At 39.7% G+C, this 23,130-nt stretch overlaps 1 protein-coding gene and 1 long non-coding RNA gene across 4 annotated transcripts in view; one reads left to right on the top strand and one right to left on the bottom strand.

Annotated features, from left to right (window-relative positions):
- Nucleotides 1–17,784, top strand: part of clcn6 (chloride channel 6) — a 34,478-nt gene extending 16,694 nt beyond the window's left edge. For 2 of the 3 annotated variants that reach the window (XM_069694131.1, XM_069694130.1), the window contains 12 exons: nt 6,356–6,522; nt 6,689–6,800; nt 7,410–7,539; nt 7,913–8,066; nt 10,483–10,639; nt 12,051–12,157; nt 13,092–13,278; nt 14,602–14,762; nt 16,225–16,381; nt 16,569–16,676; nt 16,782–16,907; nt 17,121–17,784. In XM_069694131.1, coding sequence (XP_069550232.1) covers nt 6,356–6,522; nt 6,689–6,800; nt 7,410–7,539; nt 7,913–8,066; nt 10,483–10,639; nt 12,051–12,157; nt 13,092–13,278; nt 14,602–14,762; nt 16,225–16,381; nt 16,569–16,676; nt 16,782–16,907; nt 17,121–17,201 — 1,647 coding nt within the window. In that variant the 3' untranslated portion in view covers nt 17,202–17,784. The remainder of the gene's footprint in view (nt 1–6,355; nt 6,523–6,688; nt 6,801–7,409; nt 7,540–7,912; nt 8,067–10,482; nt 10,640–12,050; nt 12,158–13,091; nt 13,279–14,601; nt 14,763–16,224; nt 16,382–16,568; nt 16,677–16,781; nt 16,908–17,120) is intronic. The other variant, XM_069694133.1, reaches the window with a different exon arrangement.
- LOC138618396 (uncharacterized) lies at nt 14,628–23,017 on the bottom strand. Its single transcript, XR_011310722.1, has 3 exons — nt 22,693–23,017; nt 16,306–16,367; nt 14,628–14,716 (listed from the first exon to the last, which is right to left on the bottom strand). It is a non-coding gene; the product is annotated as an uncharacterized lncRNA (long non-coding RNA).
- Between the last annotated feature and the right edge of the window lie 113 nt (nt 23,018–23,130).

The following is a 23,130-nucleotide window of genomic DNA, read 5'->3' as shown; positions in this document are numbered from 1 at the left end:
TGATCCACAAACTGAAGTGGATATGTAGACCAAGTGTCTACAGTTTGTTGACCAGTTTGTGCAGGTTGATAGTGTTAAAGGTTGAGGTCAACAAAAAGCATCCTGCTGTAGGTTTTGGGATTTTCCAGGTGAGTGAGAGCAGTGTGAAGAGCTAAGGAAATAGCATCAGACATTGGATCTATTGGCCTTATAGGCAAACTGGTGTTGATCGAGATTGGGGGGATGCGGGCGATGATGTGGGACAGCAACAGTCTCTCAAAGCATTTTGTGATTCAGAGCTCCCAAACTGTGTCCTCAAAACAGTCCTGTAGTGATTATTAGGCTTCCTCAGTCCTGAGGCCTTTTTCACAAAACCTGGATAAGGGATTAAGGTATCCCAGGTATCCTGTCTTAATTAAGCCTTGGTTCGGTTTCACAAAAGCAGAGGCACATAAGTTACCATTGAGATTTATTCTGTGAAACTAGCCTGCTCCAGACTAGGGTAACAGCCAGGTTGAATTAATCCTGTTGCTTTTCAGTTAGAATTTAATCACTGGTAATTCATTAAACACTGGTAATGAAGGTCATTAGGATGTGAGAATTGCTCCAAAGCCAAATATTTACTTTTGATCAGGCGACAAATAGTGGCTTTGCTCAGATTTTCAGCATAAAAAATTGTTTGCATGATACAGATCTGTAGGATGATCAGGTCTTCGGGATCTGCGGCGCTGAATCTTATACCACTAATGCAGGCAGTCATTCGTTATCTTGGATTTCTGCAACCGATGAAGATGATCAGTTTGCCATGTTCCGGTGAAAATTCCAAAGTATATTCAGGGTTCAAACCAGACTTTCCTGAATCTGCCACTTCATGGCCTCATCCTGCACTTCAACAGCTGCAGTGCTCTACAACTGACCAGAAAGTTCTGGGTCATGTTGGTGAGACAGTGTCCATGTAATATTGAAAGAAATTTTGATTTGCTTAGACCTATATAATTCACAGTTGAGAGTTGCTTATGGAATAGTTATGGCTTAGTCGCACAAACTACACAGCTGGTTTCAATTTGAATGACAAAGTGGATCTATATGATGTGATATGAGAAATTCATTTCACCTTCACTATCTGGATCTGTGTGCATCGCCTCTCTGTGTCATTCATGTTGGTGCACCTCAGCAACTGTAAAGCCCTTGATGTGCTTGAACATCCATATCACATAAACAAAGAAAATTGCAATTTTCCCTGGCAAACCTGTTGCTGGCACAGTGAGCAAGGCGTTTCATCTGCGGGAAATTAGCCATAGGGCACACAACATGGTGATATAGAAGGAGTGTCTGTATCTTTTGGCAGTCGTAATTGGACATAATTATGTTTTTTCATAGACTACTTCATAGAGATGTTCCAGAAACTGTGGTGGAAACTTTATTTCGAAACATTTGGGGAGTTTCAGTACTTTGCAGGTTAAAATCAACAAGTCACCGGCAAGACAAGAGTTTGCGGCACAGCCCCGTACATTCTCACAGCTGGTCGAGATTTTGCGCCACGGCCCGCACATTCTCACGTCACTTTAATTTAGACACATCCCACTGTGTGCTTGAAAACCAGAGTGCACATCATTTATATATGAAGCTCCTGGTCCAACGTTTTTCCCTTCTTTATTTTGATGTCAACATTCTTGTAAAATTTGTGTAAGACTGTTGAAATTGGTGTGGTTGAAATCACCCACCACTATAAAGATACTGTCCGGTAGCTTATTTTGTTGCCTTGTGGTTGCATCGTGTAGATTGCTCATAGCTAATTTTGCATTAACTCGGGTGGACATACACAGCAGTGATAAAAACATAGATAGATGAAGCACTTACTTGCTTCATTCATTCATTCCTTCATTCCTTCATTCATTCATTCATCCATCCATCTGCTGCAACTGGTCCTCTAACCCACCAGGATGTTATGGAGAGGGTGGCTGGTGTTGTCCATTATAACAAGTAACCAGTACCTTCCTCCATATTTGTCTCTCCACCACTGCCCCCAGTGAGTCTACACTACACCAGCATGACCAGCTGTCTAGTGTTCTTGTAAGCCATTCTTCCACCCCAGCATACTGCAGCATAAAAAAAGGATACTGCCCTCCACTTACTGAACTGATTACTGAACATTTAGAATCTTTATTTTCTGCACTCTTTAGAAGCCTCTGCCATCTCTCACCGGGAGAATGACCACATTGTTTATGTTGCTTTAACGAGATTTTCTGTTGTGTTGCTGTACTAATTTCTTCCGAGATTGTCAGAATTTCATCGACACAATGGCTTACTTGGTGCTAAGTTTTGTCTTTTAAAGTGCCATCTGCAGTTATCAAGATCTGGTCAGCCCATTGAATGTCCTTGTTTCTGTTGTCCATTATGTTCACACATTAATGGCCAGAACTTTGTGAAGTCAAGTTTTACAGGTTTGTTAAAAGTTCCTGTTTTATCATTTTCTATATCCAAGACTGTCCCCGCTTTTTCATGGTGGCTTTGCTCAAAGCTGTGATACTTTAAGTGGGACAACTACCATTTGAATATAAAACTTGGTCTGTCCAATTTTTGCAGGGATTTTAAGTCTTTTGGTGGTGTTGTAGTGAATAAATGTAGTGGAGTGGACTGTATACTTTGCTGGTTCATATAAACTTGTGGCCAGTATGGGGGCATCGATCAGAATGCACTGCTGAATGTCTCCAGGTAGTCTTTAATAAACCAAAAGGTATATGTATGTGTGTGGTTATGGAACAGAAGCAAATAAATTAATAATCAAAACAGATATAAAGTTATATATGCTGTGCGAACAATTACCTTGTCCACACGTGCAGTGTGACCATGCATCTCCAACAATTAAATGGTTAACCACTGTGACGCATGGATTATAACATCATAGAAGTGAATAATTGCATAATAAACAATGGAAACCAGAAATTAAACATGCATAACTGAGATTTTAATTCACTAATCTATTAACACACTGCATTCTCAATAAACTGTGCAGTTTAAAAACGCATGAAGATACAGGCGGTAATTTGTCATTAAACTACTGCGCTCTGTAATTACACACCAAAAGAGCAGCCACATGTCTGATATTATTAACGAGTCAAACCACAGTAAATTCCACATTCACCTACCGGTACATTTCACACACACAGAACTAAAGTCAGCCGTGAGGAATGGGAACAACAACAATGCACACTTAACAAGTCTAACTAATAATTGCCACCGTAGTCTGTTTGCAGCAGCGCTCCCTGCAAACCCTCTTTACCCACTGAGTGTCTGTCTTCTGCCCACCGGATCACATTGCGTGACACCTGAGTGGCTGCTTTTGTCAGCAGAGGGCGTCATTCGTCACAGGTGGAATTAACAACTTTTCCATCTCCAAACCTCAAGAGCTGATAACTGAGTGTTGCTTTTCTCCTCAGGTCATTCAGCTGGCTCTGGCTGAGTCCAGCGACGTAGCTATCTAGCCATTCTTGTCTACACACAGTCCTTGTGCATTCCGTGTCAATAAAAGCAGAACGAAAACCCTCCGTCATGAAGATTTCTGCTTCAGTGGGTGACATTTGTGTGTACAGAGGGATGATGCACTTCTCTATCTCGTCTGGTATTATCTTCAGTTAGCTTGATTTGCTTACCTTTGTGTGGACAGTCTCTGGCCCATTGAAATATGGATTGACAGACAGCAAACTTTGATCTGCACCTGTCCAGTTGGATTCTGGCAGGCAATAGTGTGTTTTGTTGATATTTCTGGGGCCATGACTTACCTCTCTGTCATCTCCGCTCTGTTACATATGCAGTTTCTCGATGAATTCCCTCACTGGAAGCAGCCATTTTCCCTCCCAATATCCTTTTCAGTGCTGACTTTATTGACCTAACAGTCAGATCTATATATACTGTGAGTGGTAACTGTCAATCTTTTATGTCCAATCAGGCAGTATGCAGCAGTTTGAAAGCTAGCTCTGTGTTGGGAAGTTCCATGTTGTACTTGCGAATCCGCAAGTACCGCGATTCAAAATCGATAATTTAATCTGACATAGCTTCACTGCACTCTCTTATAGTCTGGTCGGAGCTCGAGTAAACTTAATAAGTCCTGTCTTTTTCTTCTTTAAGAAACAAATTGTCAAGTTTTGCAAGTAAAGTATTCATACCAGTGTCTTTGTTCAAATCATCTACTTGTATTTCCATCGCTGTTTCCCTTGCACTTCCTAATAGCGCCAAAATCAGAGTGTTTCCTTATTTATCTCAAGTTCCATGACTGTGGTTCAAATTTCAGTTTCATCAGGCTTCCTCTGTCAAAGCCTGGTGAGACTCTGTGGTGGTTGACCCTCTTCTGCTACCAATGTTACTCTACAACAGGGGTCTCAAACTCGCGGCCCGCGAGACGATATTTTGTGGCCCCCACCTTAACATGAAAGCTTAATGTTAGTGCGGCCCGCGAGTTTTCTATGAATGGCACTTTCCAGTGTTGTGTGCGGAGCTGAACGAACCGACCAATCACGGTGGGGTATTTGGCTCTCGGGGGCGGGACATCGACCGGGCTTGATGCGAGCAGAGCAACATTTCTCAATGAGTGAAAGTGACAGCAGCGTTGCCATGGAGAGTTTTCTTCCGGGCCTGGCTGGCTGCCTCGTTTCTATCCGGTAAACGTGGACATCCGTCCCAGCGCGCTGCGTTCACAACGGGACATTATACGTATATATGTCTCTCTCTGACAAAATAAATCAAAGTGATGCGTACGCGGCGAGATAAAAGAAAGGAAATAATGTAGCCTAATGTGGTCTGCAGTCACATACCGACACCTGTCCGTCGGCAATAACAGTCCCCGATAACCCGGACCAATTATAGGGTCGCACCGTTATTTGGGGGTCATTATTTTGTTATTTGCATTGCCTCACACGATGAACACTACATATATTTCTATATGATGTCATAAACACGACAGTGACACCAAGTGGAATTAAAATATATTCCACAGCCCCAAACATGTCTTTTTCAAAGCCTGCAGTGAAGAGAAAGGTTGGTGATGAACACAGACAATCCCAGGGAAAGTGGGAGATGCATTATTTCTTTGTTGAGCACAGGGGCACCCCGACGTGTCTTATTTGCACAGAGAAAGTTGCGGTGCACAAGGAATACAATTTGAAACGTCATTACACAACTAGACATGCTGAGGAGTATGTAAACTACCAAGGATGCTATGCGAGAGGAAGCGCTGCCAGGTCTCCAGCAGCAAGGAGTAGGCAAGAGAAGCCATGTTCAGAAGAACAGTTCATGTTCTTCAATGTTCCATTCATGTTCAGGACAATTCATGTTCAGAAGAACAGTTCATGTTCTTCAATGTTCCATTCATGTTCAGGACAATTCATGTTCAGAAGAACCCATTGAGGTTAAAGAACTGTTAATAAAGACGTTTAAATCTGAATACAGCAGATATAGAAGACTGAAGAAACCACACATAGTTGCTGACTAGGGAAATCGAATTATTATTATATTTATTACTGATTTATTTACTTATTAATTCTTAATTTGTTTATTTATTTTTTCATCTTATTTTATGTGAAAAAAATAAAAATAAAGACATTTGAGAAGATTGGAATTTTTTTAACAAAGCTTTTCTTGTGGAGTACTCGATGCGGCCCAGCCTCACCCAGACTCTGCCTCCAGCGGCCCCCAAGTCAATTAAGTTTGAGACCCCTGCTCTACAAGATCACAAACATTTAGGGTTCTTCTACAACTTCTTTATTGACAACTGCCATGTTCACCATGAACCTAATACAAACAACCACACCTTCCCTTCCAGGGGTTTTAACAATAAAACTACCCACATCCATGAACGCATGACAACATCGATAACATATCATAGGCTGTTACCCGATCAACTGGATGTATATATTCCAAACTGAATAATGTATTAGTGCTTGTTAACTTTACAGTTCTGCATGTGCATTCTCTGTGGCCATTCATCTTAAGTCCAACTTCCCCCACCTTTTCACCACCCATCATGCAGCTTCCATTTTTCTTGGTCCCAACCTCCTGTTCCAAACATCCATGATCCAACATAGGACCTGAGGGGAAAGATTCCTCTCCATTCCCCCTCTTTCTAGAATTTGACCACATCCATGACTGCACTTATTTGTCTGTTCAGGAAATGACTCACCTTTTCAGAACTGCTTTTAAAATTAAATCAAATTTCCTGTGCTACATTGAGCCATTATCAGCCTCTTGAGAAGCACTCTATGAATGAAACTGTTATATTTAAATGTATTATTATTTGTATTATTATTATTATTGTCAGGTTGATATTATATATCCACTCTGTAATGTATCATCATATATCACCCTGTTGTATGATGATCAGTGTCCAGATGGAGATAAGAACTGCCACCTATGGACAGCAGTGGACCTGGCCTTCTTTGTCCTCATGGGTGTGGTAGGTGGCTTGCTGGGAGCGCTCTTCAACTGTATGAACAAGAACCTGGCCAAGTATCGCATCAGACACATCCATCCCAAGGCCAAGCTTATCAGGTGACCTGTTCACACAAGGAAAGGTCCATCTTACACAACATTACGGCTGTCAGTCGGACATTAACTATCAATATCAAATGTGCTTTTGAAAGCGCATATTTGAAAAGAAAACACTAATTTCCTTCCCAGCATGAAATTACAGATGTTCTTATCTTTACACTTTTAGAGTTCTCGAGAGTCTGCTGGTTTCCATGGTGACAACAGTGGCAATATTTGCAGCTTCTGTGCTGTTAGGTGAATGTCGTGACCTGTCCTCCCCCACAACTCATAACACAACGGTTAGTATTATTTCTTTCATCCATCGTTACAATAGTGAGCACAAGTATTCTTGCTGGACTTTTCTGAGTAAGAGCTGAATCAGATTTACAAGTCATGAAGTCTTATTTTTAATTTGCAAGTCTTAAATATTCTCTCTTGCCTGCTGTAGGTAGTAATGTTAGTTCTAAAATGTTATGGTATGTGGTTGCATTTTGAAACACTGTCATGACTGCTCCTACAGTGGCTGGAAGATTAGTTTGATTTTAGCGAATTAACTAGAATGAATGAGTTACTTTTCAGTTGTTAATCTAGCCCGCTGTTGTAGTGTTGCTTTTCTGGGTCTATGTCAAAATAGTTTTATTAATTATGTCATTGGCAATTATTGTTACATACAACTAGAAAGTAGTGACAAAATTATTCTACCATTTGATACTTCTGCCGGTCAGATAGTGGAATAGCTATGAAATGATGTTCTCTGTTGAATTAAATAGATTTTAAATTGAACTTGGTGAGCCTCACATAAATTCTACTGACTGAAGTAACACAGCACACTGTACGATAATCTCAATAGTCTTTTCTATATTCAGCATGTTTTTACTGTTTTATATTAAGTTGAGTTTTTTTTCCAGCTGGCTGGCAATGAAGACATTAACTCAACCATCCGCCAGTTTTTTTGTTCCAACAAGTCCTACAATGACATGGCAACATTGTTCTTCAACCCACAAGAGGCTGCAATCCACCAGCTCTTCCACCAGGATGGTGAGATAAGCACACGCACACAATCATAACAGCTCAATATTAGTTCAATCATCTCATTCTGAAATTCGTTCTGCCACTCAAAGATTCATGTAGTGTTGGGACCATATTATTTTTGCTGGGATAGTAAAGTGCTTTGAGACCGCTAAGGTCATAAAGCACTCTAAGTCCAGACCATTCAGAAGCTGCTCTTCTCCATGAAGACTTGGGAGGAGGACAAACTGAAGCCCACCTTAAGAGATAAGATAAAATGACAAAGGAAACCAACACACAAAAAGTACGAGACAAAGACAACAAAGACACGAGGGGGAGAATGAGACAAAGAGGATCAAAATGAATCTACATCTACATAAATGTTTGTTGTTCTTCTTCTTAGGTACCTTCAGCATGGTGACTCTGTCAGTGTTCCTCCTGGTGTACTTCCTGTTGGCCTGTTGGACGTATGGTGTGTCTGTTCCCAGCGGTCTATTTGTCCCCTCATTACTGTGCGGGGCAGCTTTTGGACGTCTGGTTGCCAACATCCTCAAAGTGTAAGAACTAAATTCTCCCAATTGTTGTATTGACCAGTGTTTGACTGTCTCTCATTCTCAGCGCTATGAAATCCAAAGAGCCAGCTTATTTTTACCAGGTGGCACCCAAAACAAAGCTAAAAAAAACTGTGATTGTTGGGCTTTTATTCATTTAGTGGACACAAACTGTGTCTGCAAGATGTGTTAGCTAGCACGTTAGCCAGATAAGTGTATTTTTACCTCTCATTACCTTGTTCTTCTGCCCGCAGGTTTCCAAAAATATAATTCTACAATAAAGTGCTTGAGCATGACACATTTTATAGCGTAGGTTGTCAATCAATGTAAAGGAAAAATGTTTTAGAGCCTGATTTAAAGGAATAGTTGACACCGTTTACCCCTGCTTTCAGTCATTATGCTAAGCTAGGCTAACAAACCTGAATCCAACTCTGGACTTCACAAATACATAAGAAGAACAGACATGAAGAAAGTTGAACACATTTCCCAAATTGGTTGAACTAAAGGGGAATGTTGGACATATTTGAGAAATAATGAATGCCTCAAATGACGAAACAAATGCTGTGTTCTAAATGCTGTAGCTTACTTGCGCAGTAACACACATTTTTTTTTAGTGCATAAGTGCATTCGCCTTATCAAGAATGGAAGCATACAGCAGACTGCAAGTGCACACAAAACGGGTCAAAAACTGAACTGAAAGGACCAAAGTGTTTCTAAGTTGCAGTGTCTGGAGAAGATGCAGGTGTTGCGGAACGCCGCACAAAATTGTTTATATTTCACCCCCATACCGCTGTTCGGCAGAAGGTATCAGTATGATTTTGTGTGCATGAAACAGAGGGCACTAAAAGACATTCATTTCTGGATAAAGTAATGAAATCCGGCAGATACGTTGGCAGGAAACGCATTCAAATGTTACGTTTTTCACCAGTAAGTGCAGAACAGCTGCATGCAATTTGAGACAACGCTACCCTGTAGAAACCCACGAGTAAGAGTACGAACATGTAAGAGTACAATATGTGAGTTTACGAAGGGAAATACTCCATTTGAAGCCAAAAACTCATAATGAGTCAGAGCTGGTCATGGAGGTCCACAGGGCATATAACAAGGTGATTTCTTTTTTTCATTTCAATTCCTTGCACTTTTTTCTGCTGTCACAGCTGTAGCATTTAATTGTGATTGGCCTCTATGCAAATATTTGTCTTGGGGCCCTAGCCCCAAACACAAGTGCATGCTTGGGCCCATACCCATACACACATTTATCTCTTACTTCTAACTTCTTGTCTACAACCCCGTTTTCCAAAATAATAGTTAAAAGTCAAATAGAAACAGAATGCAGTGATTTTCAAATTACGTAAACCCATATTCAATTTAAAATAGACCAAGGACAACATATCAAATGTTAAAACTCAGAAATGTTACTGTTTTATGAAAAATATATATGCTTATTTTGAAATTGATGACAGCAACACATCTCATAAAATTTGGGACCATGGCAACAAAAGACTGGAAAAGTTGTTTAATGCCAAAAGAAACGCCTGGTGGGAAATTTCACATCTAATTAGGCTAATTGGAACAGGCCAGTAATGTGATTGGATATAAAAAGAGAGGCAGAATAACTCAACAGTGAAGATGGGGAGGGGTTCACCACTCTGTGAAAGACTGCTGGGGCAAACAACTACAAATAATTAGTCAGTTTTTTATTTACATTTTACTTAGTGTCCCAACTTTTTTGCAAGCAGGATTTATTTGATGAAGACCTTTTTGCTAAAAGGTTGTTTGGATAAAAAAAAAAAAGATTAAATTGTCAATTGACAAATTAGAGGGGGCAAGGTCATGGGACAAACATAATTGCATTTTCCAGCACGGTTTCTTTTTTGATAACTTTTGAGAATAAAGCCACCGGATTAAATAGACCCAAATGATGGGTAGAAATAATATCTTATTTATATTCAGTAAAACAGGTAGTTTTGGGACATTTCAAATTAAGATACATAAAATAGTCTGTAACTTAAAAATATGTCTCACACAAGATAAGAAGGATAAGAAGGCAGTATATATACCTATCACAATCAGTAATTGTAGTTATGTTGTTCTTTGGTTACATTGAAGGCCGAGTGCAAAGGGCTGTGCGTAAACAGGGCCTGCCCCCAAAGTCTGACAGGTTCACAGCCTCGTTGCACTGTGCTGGTAGCACCATGAATAGTTACACCATTCTGTCACAGCTAGGCTCTGAGCTCCTCTCAGCTTACAGTAATCACCGTTTGTTCATGCTTGCTGTCGGAGATAGCCTGCTGGCTCAATTCATCATGCACTTCACCGGACACTTTCAATGCTGTACATTCTCCCTCTGCTGTTTTTTTACCTCACACTCGCATTACATTGTGATTCTACTGGTTGTTTCTGTGTGTTTTTCTTCTGTTAGAAAACTGGAAATGGACATCTACTCAGGAACCTTTGCTCTGATTGGGGCTGCCGCTTTCCTCGGAGGTGTGGTCAGAATGACCATTAGTCTCACTGTCATCCTCATTGAGTCTACCAACGAAATCACTTATGGGCTGCCCATCATGATCACTCTAATGGTACACTGCCATGTTTTATATTTCAGCCACAGTGCTATTTTAATTCATGGAATGTTAAGGAAATAAGGAAATTATTTCATGTTTGTCTTACAACAGTCCCGGAAAAGTATGGGGAATAGTACCACTTTGTATGTGGACTCAGTCTTAAAGGTAAACTAGTCAATTGAAGCAAGAATTTACTCAGTGCATGGTACATTGATGAAGAAAATTGAGTTTCACCAGGATGCGTTGCACACAAGCTTCTACACTTAACCCCCAAATCCTTTGGTTCCCTTTGGCATCTCACCTTGTAGAACCCACTCAACAATAACAAAAATATAAGTACCCAGACAATGTGTTTAATGAGAGCTACTGTACTGATCATATACAGTAACATTTGCAGCCACTGAAAACACAATGTGTGTTGAGAAAACCGCTTGTCAAACATTGCCATCTACCACTACTTTATTCCGTTTTGATGGCGAAAACAGTGTTAGGTGACAAAAATAGTTGTATCACTGGGGCAGCTCTGGCTCAGATGGGAGAGGAGGGTGTCCTACCAATTGAAAGGTTGTGGAGGTTCGATCCTCGGCTCCTCCTTTACACATGCCGAAGTGTCCTTGGGCAAGACACTGAACCCTTCTGTTGACAGCCTCCTGCTGCATTTCCTTGATGTTATATTCTGGCTCAAATAAATATGGCTGAATGTCTGAGTCAGCCAAAACACGGTAAAATGTATCATCATCCATAATTTCCTCCATGCTCCTATTTTGGGATTTTGAGAGACTAGTTTCAGTACAAGTGAAAAGAACAAATGATTGAACACTTCCCGAGGCTCCCTAGATAGCTCCGTTAACCTGTAGTTCATCCAGCCACCAAGTACCTCACAGTACATGTCAGATAATGGTGCTGGTGCCAGAAGAACAACCTTTGCAGCTGCTACCCAGAGTCACAGAGACTTTACTGATAAATGTATTGCTTCAACTGACTACATTTACCATCAACACTGATTTGACATTTACATCAAATGTAGCAAACTTTCCTTGTAGTGTCTGCATGTTATCAGGGCCTGATTAACCTCCTAATGGGCACTGGAGAAAAGATTTGCAGTTGGGAAGGCTGAGCCTCAGAATACATGTCTGTTTCATTATTTCCATCCAGTACTCAAGAGCTAATAGTGGATTAGTCAGTAGACACATTTTGATATTGTTCAATTTAATGGCCACCATTCCATGACATTCATACACTAAATAATTCAAACTTTAAAGAAAACACTTTTTTGGGATTAATCATTAATGACAGTAAATGTCAGATGTATTCATCATGAAAATAATCCACCCTCCCCTTTAGATCTGGGAATCCTGGGCAGATTACAAGTGTTGTTGTTTATACGTTGGCTCCATGTGGTAAATGGTTTGCTTTTTATTTTTAGGTTGCCAAGTGGACTGGAGATTTCTTCAATAAGGGCATCTATGACATCCACATCCAGCTAAGAGGAGTACCACTGCTGGAGTGGGAGACTGAGGCTGAGATGGACAAGTAAGATTTGTTGTTTAAGACTAAAGGGTCTGTTTATGTGCAATGTGCAAAGGACTGTCCTGTAATGTGTGGTGTTTTTCTGAGGTTTGGGCTCACCTGTGTGCACCGTGCAGTTGAGGATGTGTCATTGGCAGTCGAGGGGCACACTGCTATCTTTTTTCCATGCACATGTTGATGCATGTTGATGCAGTCCAGCCTTCTCTGAGCATGTCAACAGTGCAGGACATACGGCAAACCTGTTCTCTGTAATATTGATGTCACTTAAGTTGAGGAAGGTACACCCACATGCAGCTCTCAAACATCACACAAACAGTTTTATTCATGTCTCTTCCAGTCTCTTCCTTCCTTTCTTGGTACCTCCATCAAAAAACACCCGACTCACATCTTTTGTTTTTTACAAACTTCAAGACCAAACTTTCAAATTTTTAGTTCCAGTACAAGTGGCCATAAGGATGTAATGGTCAAAATTATTAGTGTTATTATAGTGTATGCCTTTAAACAAGGAGATTTTTTTTTTAATCTATATTTACTTATTTGTAGATCATAAACAGAATTGATATGAGATTATGCAGCACGCTGAATAATTATTATTGTTTCAATCCCAGTCTGTCAATGTGAAGTAAACTTTAAAAAGTGTCCTTTTTTGTTCTTTAGCTGAAGATTTGAGCTGCTCTATTCACTTTTAATGGTGGACCATGATAATAGCCTAATTGATTCTTTTCCCACCCTTGCCGGAACTGCCAGCAAATTTCCAAAAGTGCAAGTGCTGAGTTTCTTTCTCTCTTGAATTTCTGACCCTCGGACATTGGACATCAGCTGTTAACAGCTTCAGGTCAAATGTAGGCCCTTTGAAGACCCATACTGGGTAAATTGTAACATCACTGCTCATCCTGTGTGCTCAAGTCATCTGTACCATTTCCCTTATCTCTCCAAGGTTGACAGCCAGTGATATTATGGAGCCCAACTTGACCTACGTGTACCCACACACACGAGTCCAGTCTCTAGTCAGCATCCTGCGTACCACCGTCTACCATGCTTTCCCTGTTGTCACCGAAAACCGTCAGAATGAACGGGACTTCATGAAGGGCAACATCCTGATCAGCAACAACATCCGATTCAAGGTATGTCCTGTTCCACTGAACATTCTTAGCTGCCGAAGCCCAGCCTCATATCCAGACAGAGATGAATAAGGATAGGGGGGTCAATTGTTTCACACAAGGAAAAAGCAGCACATAGGAATGACTGTGTATTTAAAACATCTCTCTAACAATGCTGTAACCCTGGCAACAGTGTACAGTAAAGTGCTATAGCATTAAAATGAGAATTCTGCCCTCCCACAGTCCAAGGACATGCGTGCTGGGATAATTGATGATTCTGATTGTGAGTGAATGGTTGTTTGTCTTTCTGTGTTGGCCCTGTGATGGAAGGGCAACCTGTCCAGAGTCAGCTGGGATGGGCTGTGATGTAGCAGGTATAGATAATGGATGGATAGATGTAACAGTACATTCATGTTTCATTTTTGAAAGAGTTTTAAAGTTTTTCCCGAAAGACTGAGAAAAATCATCTAAACTCTTGAAAAACAAAACCAGCAATATATCCTGTCAACAAGTTTTGTGTCTTTATCAAAGGCTGATATATCGTATTCCTCTGTGCCATGAACCATGAACACACACTTTTCACCGAATCCTACACACCGTGCCCGGAATTGTCACTTGAGCAACGAATTTGGATTGATCTGCCTGAAAATAGTATCCAAAAAAATGCAATAATATTTCCTGCTTAAGTAACATTTGATAAAAACTACAGTTTGCAGCTGATTTAGGGATTTACTGAGCTTTTAAAAAAAATATATATATATTTTGACCTTTTTTTTGTTTTAAAATCTCGTTGCAATAGGCCATTGTGGACATGATTTTATAAGATTTTTGCTTCAGTGTGAATCAAATAATGGATATTTTTCTAGATTACACAAATGTAGATGCTCTATTTGATTATTTTATCTATAAGCAGTTTATCAACAGAATTTGCTGAAAATATATTTCACAACAATATTGATATATATATAACATATATCATGACAGAGGATTTTATCTTTATTGCATCTTAAATCAAATGCACACAGAAACTGAAACTAATTAACAACAAATAATTAAAATAAAAAATATCAATTATTTACAAAAATACTTTGTTTTGGCTCAAGCTCCTCTTTTGATTACATTAAAAAGACAACCTTCTCTCTCATAATTATAAAAAAAAATGAAACGGGCTATTAAAAGTATTCTTCTTTAGAATGTATAGATAAATTGAGATGCTTATGTAATTTAAGATTTATTATTTTTTTTGTCATTATTGTCGTGGTGCTGGATTTCAACATCAAGAAAAGTGTGCACCACCAAAGCGAATAGATTTATTGGCATAAATCTACCCTTTGCTGTTACATGTAGAAATCCAGTGTTGTGTCCCGTGCGGGGGAACAGCGGCGGCGGTGCCAGTCCATGAGGTCGTACCCATCCAGTGAGCTAAAAAATGTTTGTGATGAGCAGAGCATCGTCGTAGAGCCTACAGAGGAGGGAGAGGACCTGCTGCAGCAAATGTTAGAGAGGAGGTAGGACGGACGCCTGCACTGTACACACGGAAAGTACGTGTCCTGCTTAACACGCAGTCTGAAGTTACGGATGACTCAATATTAAAGCTGCTAAACTGCGTTGCTAATATCACACTGGCCTTATAGAGAGTTTTTTTCATTTTAGATTATTGTACTGTTGTTACATTATGGTAGACCTCAAATTCTTCAATAAAAACAGTCAAAGAAAGAAAGTGAAATACAATAAGAGTATTAGATGCATTTCCTTTTGATGTGACTAAGCTAACCTTTTTAGCCTTTTGTCTTCAATAACTGAATGAGTTTTCCATGCTACAGCAACACAGACAACAAAGTGAGGAGGTGAATTGCATTTCAGCAGGCAGTTGGACAGACCTGTCAATGCTGAATAAAGAGCGCTGTCAAAGTTTTCATGTAGAGGTGCAAGGGAGTATTTTTTTTACTCATTTAAATAGAAATACATGTCCATGCCTGTGAAGATTCTTAGTCACCCAAGGTCATCAAATATCTCAACTTTATCAAAGGCAGCTGGACTTGCTTGAAGGGCCTGTTGACGTTTCACGTCTTGTTCAAAAGCCAAACTATAAACTATTTTCTTTCATTCGGTTCCATTTCATAATGTAACTCATATTGTAAATCACTGAGAAAACAGCGATTATGTAATGGGTTCTGGACTTAAAGTAAGGTTAAATACTACAGCTACAGAATAAAAAAACTTCTTGTTAGATAGCTGTGTGAATGAAAATGAAAAGTCCAATTTCGTTTTTTGAACATGTGTAAACATGTATAAAGGGGTAATATTAAAAAAATTACCCTTACTGTTTTTTTGTGTGCCTTCTGGAGTTTATTTGTGAAAAGCTGTAATAATTCTCCATATGAAGAGATGGCAGCATAATCAAAGTGATTCATGACCACACCTCCTGAAAGGTGCTAAACGATTTAACGGGGTGACTTCTACAAAAATGGAATCCTTTCATTGACCTCAAAAGAACATTTTAAAAATACTGATCGATCTGTTGTGATTTTATTTTAATTTGGCATGGAATCTTATGTCACATCAACAAAGATTTATTCAGATAGAAAGTTAAATAATTGTCATTTAATGCAAGTTTTTCTGGCTCATTAACTAAATGATTAAAAACCAAGTATGTTTAACACTCTGTATTGTATTTTACTTTACTTCTTTGATTGTTTTGTTTTTATTTAGGCATTTAAAACCTTCCTTACCATAGAACATACCAACAGTATAGCCCAATCTATTGTGAAAAAAGTATCATTTGATATGTATTAATATAGTAAATTCTATCATAGAGGTTAATACTACATCAAGCGAAATATTGCCATTGTTTTATTCGTGTGATTTTCTAACTTGAGGGACTTCATGGAAAATCTGTGAAAATTAGTGCCATAGTGCTGAAACAGTCTGCCTTCATGTAATTATGGTGTTGTTGCTGTCCACATGCAGGCATGCTCCCTACCCCAACCTGTACCCAGATGATTCTCCCAGTGAGGAGTGGACCATGGAGGAGCGCTTCAGACCACTTACCTTCCACGGCCTCATCCTGCGCTCCCAGCTGGTCAACTTGCTCATACGAGGGGTCTGCTACGCTGAGAATCAGTCGGTCAGACAGACACACACACACACACACACACACACACACACACACACACACACACACACACACACACACACACACACACACACACACACACACACACACACACACACACACACACACACACACACACACGTGTGCATATGTATATTTATGACTTTTATGACAAAATTCTCCATACCCTCCAACACAGAGCACAACTCAGCCTAGGTTGTCTTATGCAGAGATGACTGAAGATTACCCACGTTACCCTGACATCCATGACCTGGACCTTACCCTGCTCAACCCCCGCATGATAGTGGTATGAACTGAATTAGACAAGTACTTTTCTAAGAATACAAACAGGAATTTCAATTCAACAAATATTTGGGTTAATAAAAAAAGATGATGATCCCTGTGTTCCCAGGATGTTACCCCCTACATGAATCCATGTCCATATACAGTTTCACCCAACACCCGCATCTCCCAAGTGTTCAACCTGTTTAGGACCATGGGCCTGCGACACTTGCCAGTGGTCAATGCTGTCGGAGAAGTAAGTATTAATCAAAAACACTTGTTCAGTTCCAAAATTATGCAGGGTTTAATTCTTCAAGTACGGGCTTTTAAAAATGTTTTTACTTCAGTATTTGTTAGTGACACACCAAAGGGAATCACAAATACAAGTTCTATTGTGTCGCAGTCCACAATAACGTGGCTTATGTTGTGACTGACCCAACTGTTGTTGCTTGTCTGCCATCTCTTTCAGATTGTTGGAATAATCACAAGACATAATTTAACCCATGAGTTCCTTGTGGCCAAACTACGACAGCACTATATCACTATTTGACTCAACTGTGGAAGTTTTGCCATCCCTCAACTCTGTTGAACCTGATCCCAAGCCTTTGTCTTGTTACATTCCTTTTTGCATGCAGGCAAACATATCTTTCAAACAGATATCCACAACCATACATACATTCTCTATAGTACAATAGGAACACATTTCTCCAGTGAGTTCAAACGTTAACGACTGTAATTTGTGGTGCAACATAGGAGGAACATAATATTAGGATTACTTCTTAGTATTAATCAAAAAAATGTGGCAGTTCAACAGCCCCACAAATTAGTTTCCAAAATGACTATTATATTCAATCAACACCTCTCTCGACCAGATTTAATAACAACTGAACATATTATTATGTATATTATAAAGGAAGAATTTACACCTGGGCTGTTGTGTTCTACTTTATGTTTTACCTGCTAATGGTTTTAACTATGCGGCTGATCGATGTACATACAGTGGGTACGGAAAGTATTCAGACCCCTTTAAATTTTTCACTCTTTGTTTCATTGCAGCCATTTGCTCAAATCAAAAAAGTTCATTTTATTTCTCATTAATGTACACTCAGCACCCCATCTTGACAGAAAAAAACAGAAATGTAGAAATTTGTGCAAATTTATTAAAAAGAAAAACTGAAATATCACATGGTCATAAGTATTCAGACCCTTTGCTGTGACACTCATATTTAACTCACATGCTGTCCATTTCTTCTGATCCTCCTTGAGATGGTTCTACTCCTTCATTGGAGTCCAGCTGTGTTTAATTAAACTGATTGGACTTGATTAGGAAAGGCACACACCTGTCTATATAAGACCTTACAGCTCACAGTGCATGTCAGAGCAAATGAGAATCATGAGGTCGAAGGAACTGTCCAAGGAGCTCAGAGACAGAATTGTGGCAAGGCACAGATCTGGCCAAGGTTACAAAATAATTTCTGCAGCACTCAAGGTTCCTAAGAGCACAGTGGCCTCCATAATCCTTAAATGGAAGAAGTTTGGGACGACCAGAACTCTTCCTAGACCGGCCGTCCAGCCAAACTGAGCAATCGTGGGAGAAGAGCCTTGGTGAGAGAGGTAAAGAAGAACCCAAAGATCACTGTGGCTGAGCTCCAGAGATGCAGTAGGGAGATGGGAGAAAGTTCCACAAAGTCAACTATCACTGCAGCCCTCCACCAGTCGGGGCTTTATGGCAGAGTGGCCCGACGGAAGCTTCTCCTCAGTGCAAGACTTATGAAAGCCTGCATAGAGTTTGACAAAAAACACATGAAGGACTCCCAGACTATGAGAAATAAGATTCTCTGGTCTGATGAGACCAAGATTGAACTTTTTGGCGTTAATTCTAAGCGGTATGTGTGGAGAAAACCAGGCACTGCTCATCACCTGCCCAATACAATCCCAACAGTGAAACATGGTGGTGGCAGCATCATGCTATGGGGATGTTTTTCAGCTGCAGGGACAGGACGACCGGTTGCAATTGAAGGAAAGATGAATGCGGCCAAGTACAGAGATATCCTGGAAGAAAACCTCTTCCAGAGTGCTCTGGACCTCAGACTGGGCCGAAGGTTCACCTTCCAACAAGACAATGACCCGAAGCACACAGCTAAAATAACAAAGGAGTGGCTTCGGAACAACTCTGTGACCATTCTTGACTGGCCCAGCCAGAGCCCTGACCTAAACCCAATTGAGCATCTCTGGAGAGACCTGAAAATGGCTGTCCACCAACGTTCACCATCCAACCTGATGGAACTGGAGAGGATCTGCAAGGAAGAATGGCAGAGGATCCTCAAATCCAGGTGTGAAAAGCTTGTTGCATCATTTCCAAGAAGACTCATGGCTGTACGAGCTCAAAAGGGTGCTTCTACTCAATACTGAGCAAAGGGTCTGAATACTTATGACCATGTGATATTTCAGTTTTTCTTTTTTAATAAATTTGCACAAATTTCTACATTTCTGTTTTTTTCTGTCAAGATGGGGTGCTGAGTGTACATTAATGAGAAATAACATGAACTTTTTTGATTTCAGCAAATGGCTGCAATGAAACAAAGAGTGAAACATTTAAAGGGGTCTGAATACTTTCCGTACCCACTGTATACCCATCACACCGTCCCTATTGATGGCTGATAATTCATGAACAGTTACTGTACATTCAGACTGTAAGCAACAGGACTGACGGGTTACTCTGTTTGGACACAAAATCTTAGTCCATTTGATAGCACTAAATTTAAAGCATTAGCCATCTCAACAGTTACTTTGGTGACTAGTACTGTGTTCATTTCTCAAGCTTTTCTGCATTTCCCTTAACATCTGACATGCACTGTAGCAAATGGTTAAAGAGTTAACACTGAAAAGACAGAGAAATAAGCTGATTGTTTCTACAAAATGTGCTACAAATAGCAGCTGCTATAGGCATGGCCTCATTCCCCAAATCAGCAACACTGACCATTAGGACTTTTTTTGTGTGTTGATTGTTGGTCAGTCATTACCTTAACCTTTTTTGCAGTTGGTTCAAACTGGGTCGGGAAGGCCCCTGAAAATGTTGTCCTTGTGGACAAAACTATTTAAATAAGACTTGAAAATCTCCTGAAACATATATAAATAAAGAAATGAAGCCAAAATTCAGTCAGTTGTTTAGACTTGTTCAGTGGTTTCATGAGGTCTGGTGTTCAGCTCACTGACGTCTTAGAGCTTTTATAGGCAGAATTCAGAATTAAGTAATTTTTAAATATAGCTAGCTACATAACCACTTCCAGAAAAAAGTAAATTTGAATTTGTTCTGACTTGAGTGTTTGAAAGAGTCACAGCTTCAGTGAATTGTTGATGGTGTTGCTCTCGGTTTGAAAGCAAGGGTAAAACAAACGACCAAAGTGAAATATCACCGTTAAAGGATATGACTTACAGCAGGGTTTTTTTTTTTCCATTTTATTTTGCTTCATCATCGTTTTCACTGTAGCATTTTTATTTTTGTCTGTACATTTTAATTCACTGTTATAGTAACTGGAAAGCATGCACAAAAAAACAGACTGACATAGTGGCTTGCAACTAAACAAGACCTCAGTAGTTCTCGTAAGAATTTGCTTAGTGAACATGTCATTTCATTCAAAGTTGCACATTTCTAACCACTTGCAGTCTGCAAATCCATACGAATTGTCTTATTTTCATTGTCATCCAGTTGGTTCAGTGTTAGAATGTGTCAGGGCTAAGAGGACTATGTATTTGACAGTCTCAAGTTAGGCTGACCAAGGTTTGTTATGTAATACGGACTTCAATAGGCGTTGACTTTTAAAATACAAACAAATCCTGTTTTGGAAAAAACAATTGTTGTAGCTATGCTTTTCCAGGAATGTAATATGTTTCTGATCGGATATTCTGGTACATATTTTTAGTCATTCCTAAAAGGGACAACAAATGTGAGCAAAAGCAAGTATAAGGATGTGTAATTATTCTCTTAGATGGACTGAAGTCCACTTCAGGTAGATGGATTATTAGCAACCACAATGGCACATATATGTACATCAACCATTCCTAATTTGATTGTAGTCTTAGCTTTACAGTTTATTGAAGAGTATAATTTGTTTTAAATAATATTTTATTTTTATAGTTTGCTGCTTGTGCTGTCAGCGATTAAATAATGCAGTTACATTTCAAAATGGACACTGGTTGTCCTGGATGTTTTTATTTATATATTCTGGGGATTGCTCTGGTCAATTGTTATTCTAACACTGTTCATTTTATGCTGTCCATTCTAAATGTTACATGGCATGGCAAGCGCGGTGAAACGTTTGAGATAAACAGAAACAGTGAACATTGGGTGTCCCATTGCGAAGCCAGACCTAAAGGGACCATTTTCCAAATACACTCTGTTTCCTGGAGATTTCGACAGTGCCTTGTGCTTGTTTCTATAAATACACTGAACTGGCACATGGCAAAAAAACAAATAAACAAAACAACCATGGAATAAAATGAGCAGAGACATTCGAGGTTTCTCCCAGTTAAAAGGGAGTTTTTCACCTAACTTTTTTGACCTAACTTTGTGCCCTGTGCTGACTTATGTTGTGATTTGGCACTACATGAATAAAATTGTAGTGAACTGAAAATCTTGTTTTTTGCCTCGTATTGTTTATATTATTATAGTATTGTTTAAATAAACGTCCTTCTGTTTTGTCAATCACACAAGATGCTTGGTATCTTGTTTAAATATAATGTACGGCTGTACTCATCAGGTTAAATAATTATGACAGATTTTTGGAAAAATGTGTAGTGAAATTGGACAGTAAGTATATCAAACTAGCGGTTGTATGGGCTTTAGATGACCAGTATTAACAATGAAATTTTCAAAAGAAATGGAGGAGCTGCTTACAGCTTTAAAAAAAAGAAATCTGATAACTTTTAGGTTATGAGATAACAACAGAAAGACCTTAGAAAACAAACAATAAATGTTCTGAACAAATCCACTTTAGTCATTTTGTATTGTTCTTGTCAGCGAGATACAGCATATTTTCATTCAGACTAAAATAATCTCAACAACTCTTAGATGATTTCCGATGAATTTTGGTTCCTGAATCATAATAATATAATAAAGTTTAGTTGTTTGCCAATCCGGTCTGCTCTGGCGTAGAGGCAAGAGGATACCCACCACAGAGACAGATACGAGTTGCACAAAATTAACTTTATTTAAGAATAATATATAATTTCAATGCCATCACTTTGATTTAACACCTCAATAATTGGTCAATTCCTGGTTGGCACGGGTGGGCACCCCACTACACAGAGAACCAGGTGAGCTAAAATAAGACATGCACCCACCCTGAAGTGGAACATTGCACACACTATCAAGCGTACAGCATATGTCTCCTTCAACATTAGGAGGAGGCTGACGGCTCCTTTAGCTACCTGTGTTGCCTTTTAATGACTCCTTGCAAGGTATATAATTATTAAATTCCCCTTATCAAATATGTAATTCATATCAAGAAACAAGATGCTGTAAGGACTTGAAATTCAGATGTGAATCAGGCTTATCTAAAACCCGGTCTGGCGACAGGACCCCTTCAATGGGTCTCAAAAAGTGACTTTCTCATGGGATCAGGAATGGCTCACAGAAACAGCAGCCAGAATGCATAACAATGACAGTGAAAACCTTGCAGCTTTCCCCATCCTGACATCGTGAGGATAATATGAGTTGTGACAACAGTGTATAAAGGATCGTTGCTGTTTACAACACCAAAAGCTGTGCGCACCCCCTCCCCCGTGCCACAGACAAAGACAACAGTGGTTTTGCTCTCTCTCGTCATGTTCGGTCGTTCAATGCCAACTTCTATTTCACAACGATCCTCTCCACTCTGAAACAAGTAAGTTTGAATATCTCCCTGGTACATGGCACTTTTTCCCCACCAGAAGACTGAAACCCAACCCAACCTCTCTACTACCAGAACCTTACAACATGCTAGAGAGAAATCCAACAGTTGAACAATTCCCACCTGAGCGACAGCTGGGAGGACACTCACCTTTAACAGGAAGAAAAACCTCCAACAGTGGGAAGGAAAAACTCCCTTTTAACAGGAAGAAACTTCTGACAGAACCAGACTCACTGGTGAGCAGTCTTCAACCTCAACCTGTTGGGGTGAGGGGAGAGGGAGAGAGAAAAGAACAGCATTGCGATCAAAGATAATGACTTGTAGGCCAGTAATCACACACCAGGTCCAGGATACCTGCAAAAAAAAAGAGCAGAAACTATGCGAGTAAGGGGAACTGCATAGAGAGACAATAAACAATAAACAAAACATGCAAATGCATAGGTCCCCCAGCAGCTTAGGCCTACACAGTGTAACTAAGGGACAGCCCTAACTATAAGCTTTATCAAAAAGCCAGATGCTGCTTCGCTGCCTCCACTACAGTGTACAGTGTCTCCTCTAAATGGGTGACATAAGCTGAACGTAATTCCT

Source organism: Brachyistius frenatus, unplaced genomic scaffold (assembly GCF_029030835.1).
Source record: "Brachyistius frenatus isolate BFR_SWC_R1_liver_20210118 unplaced genomic scaffold, ASM2903083v1 Contig_16, whole genome shotgun sequence".
Classification (NCBI taxonomy): domain Eukaryota; kingdom Metazoa; phylum Chordata; class Actinopteri; family Embiotocidae; genus Brachyistius; species Brachyistius frenatus.
Note: the sequence above shows the minus strand (reverse complement) of the source record. Positions and strands in the feature narration are given on the sequence as shown.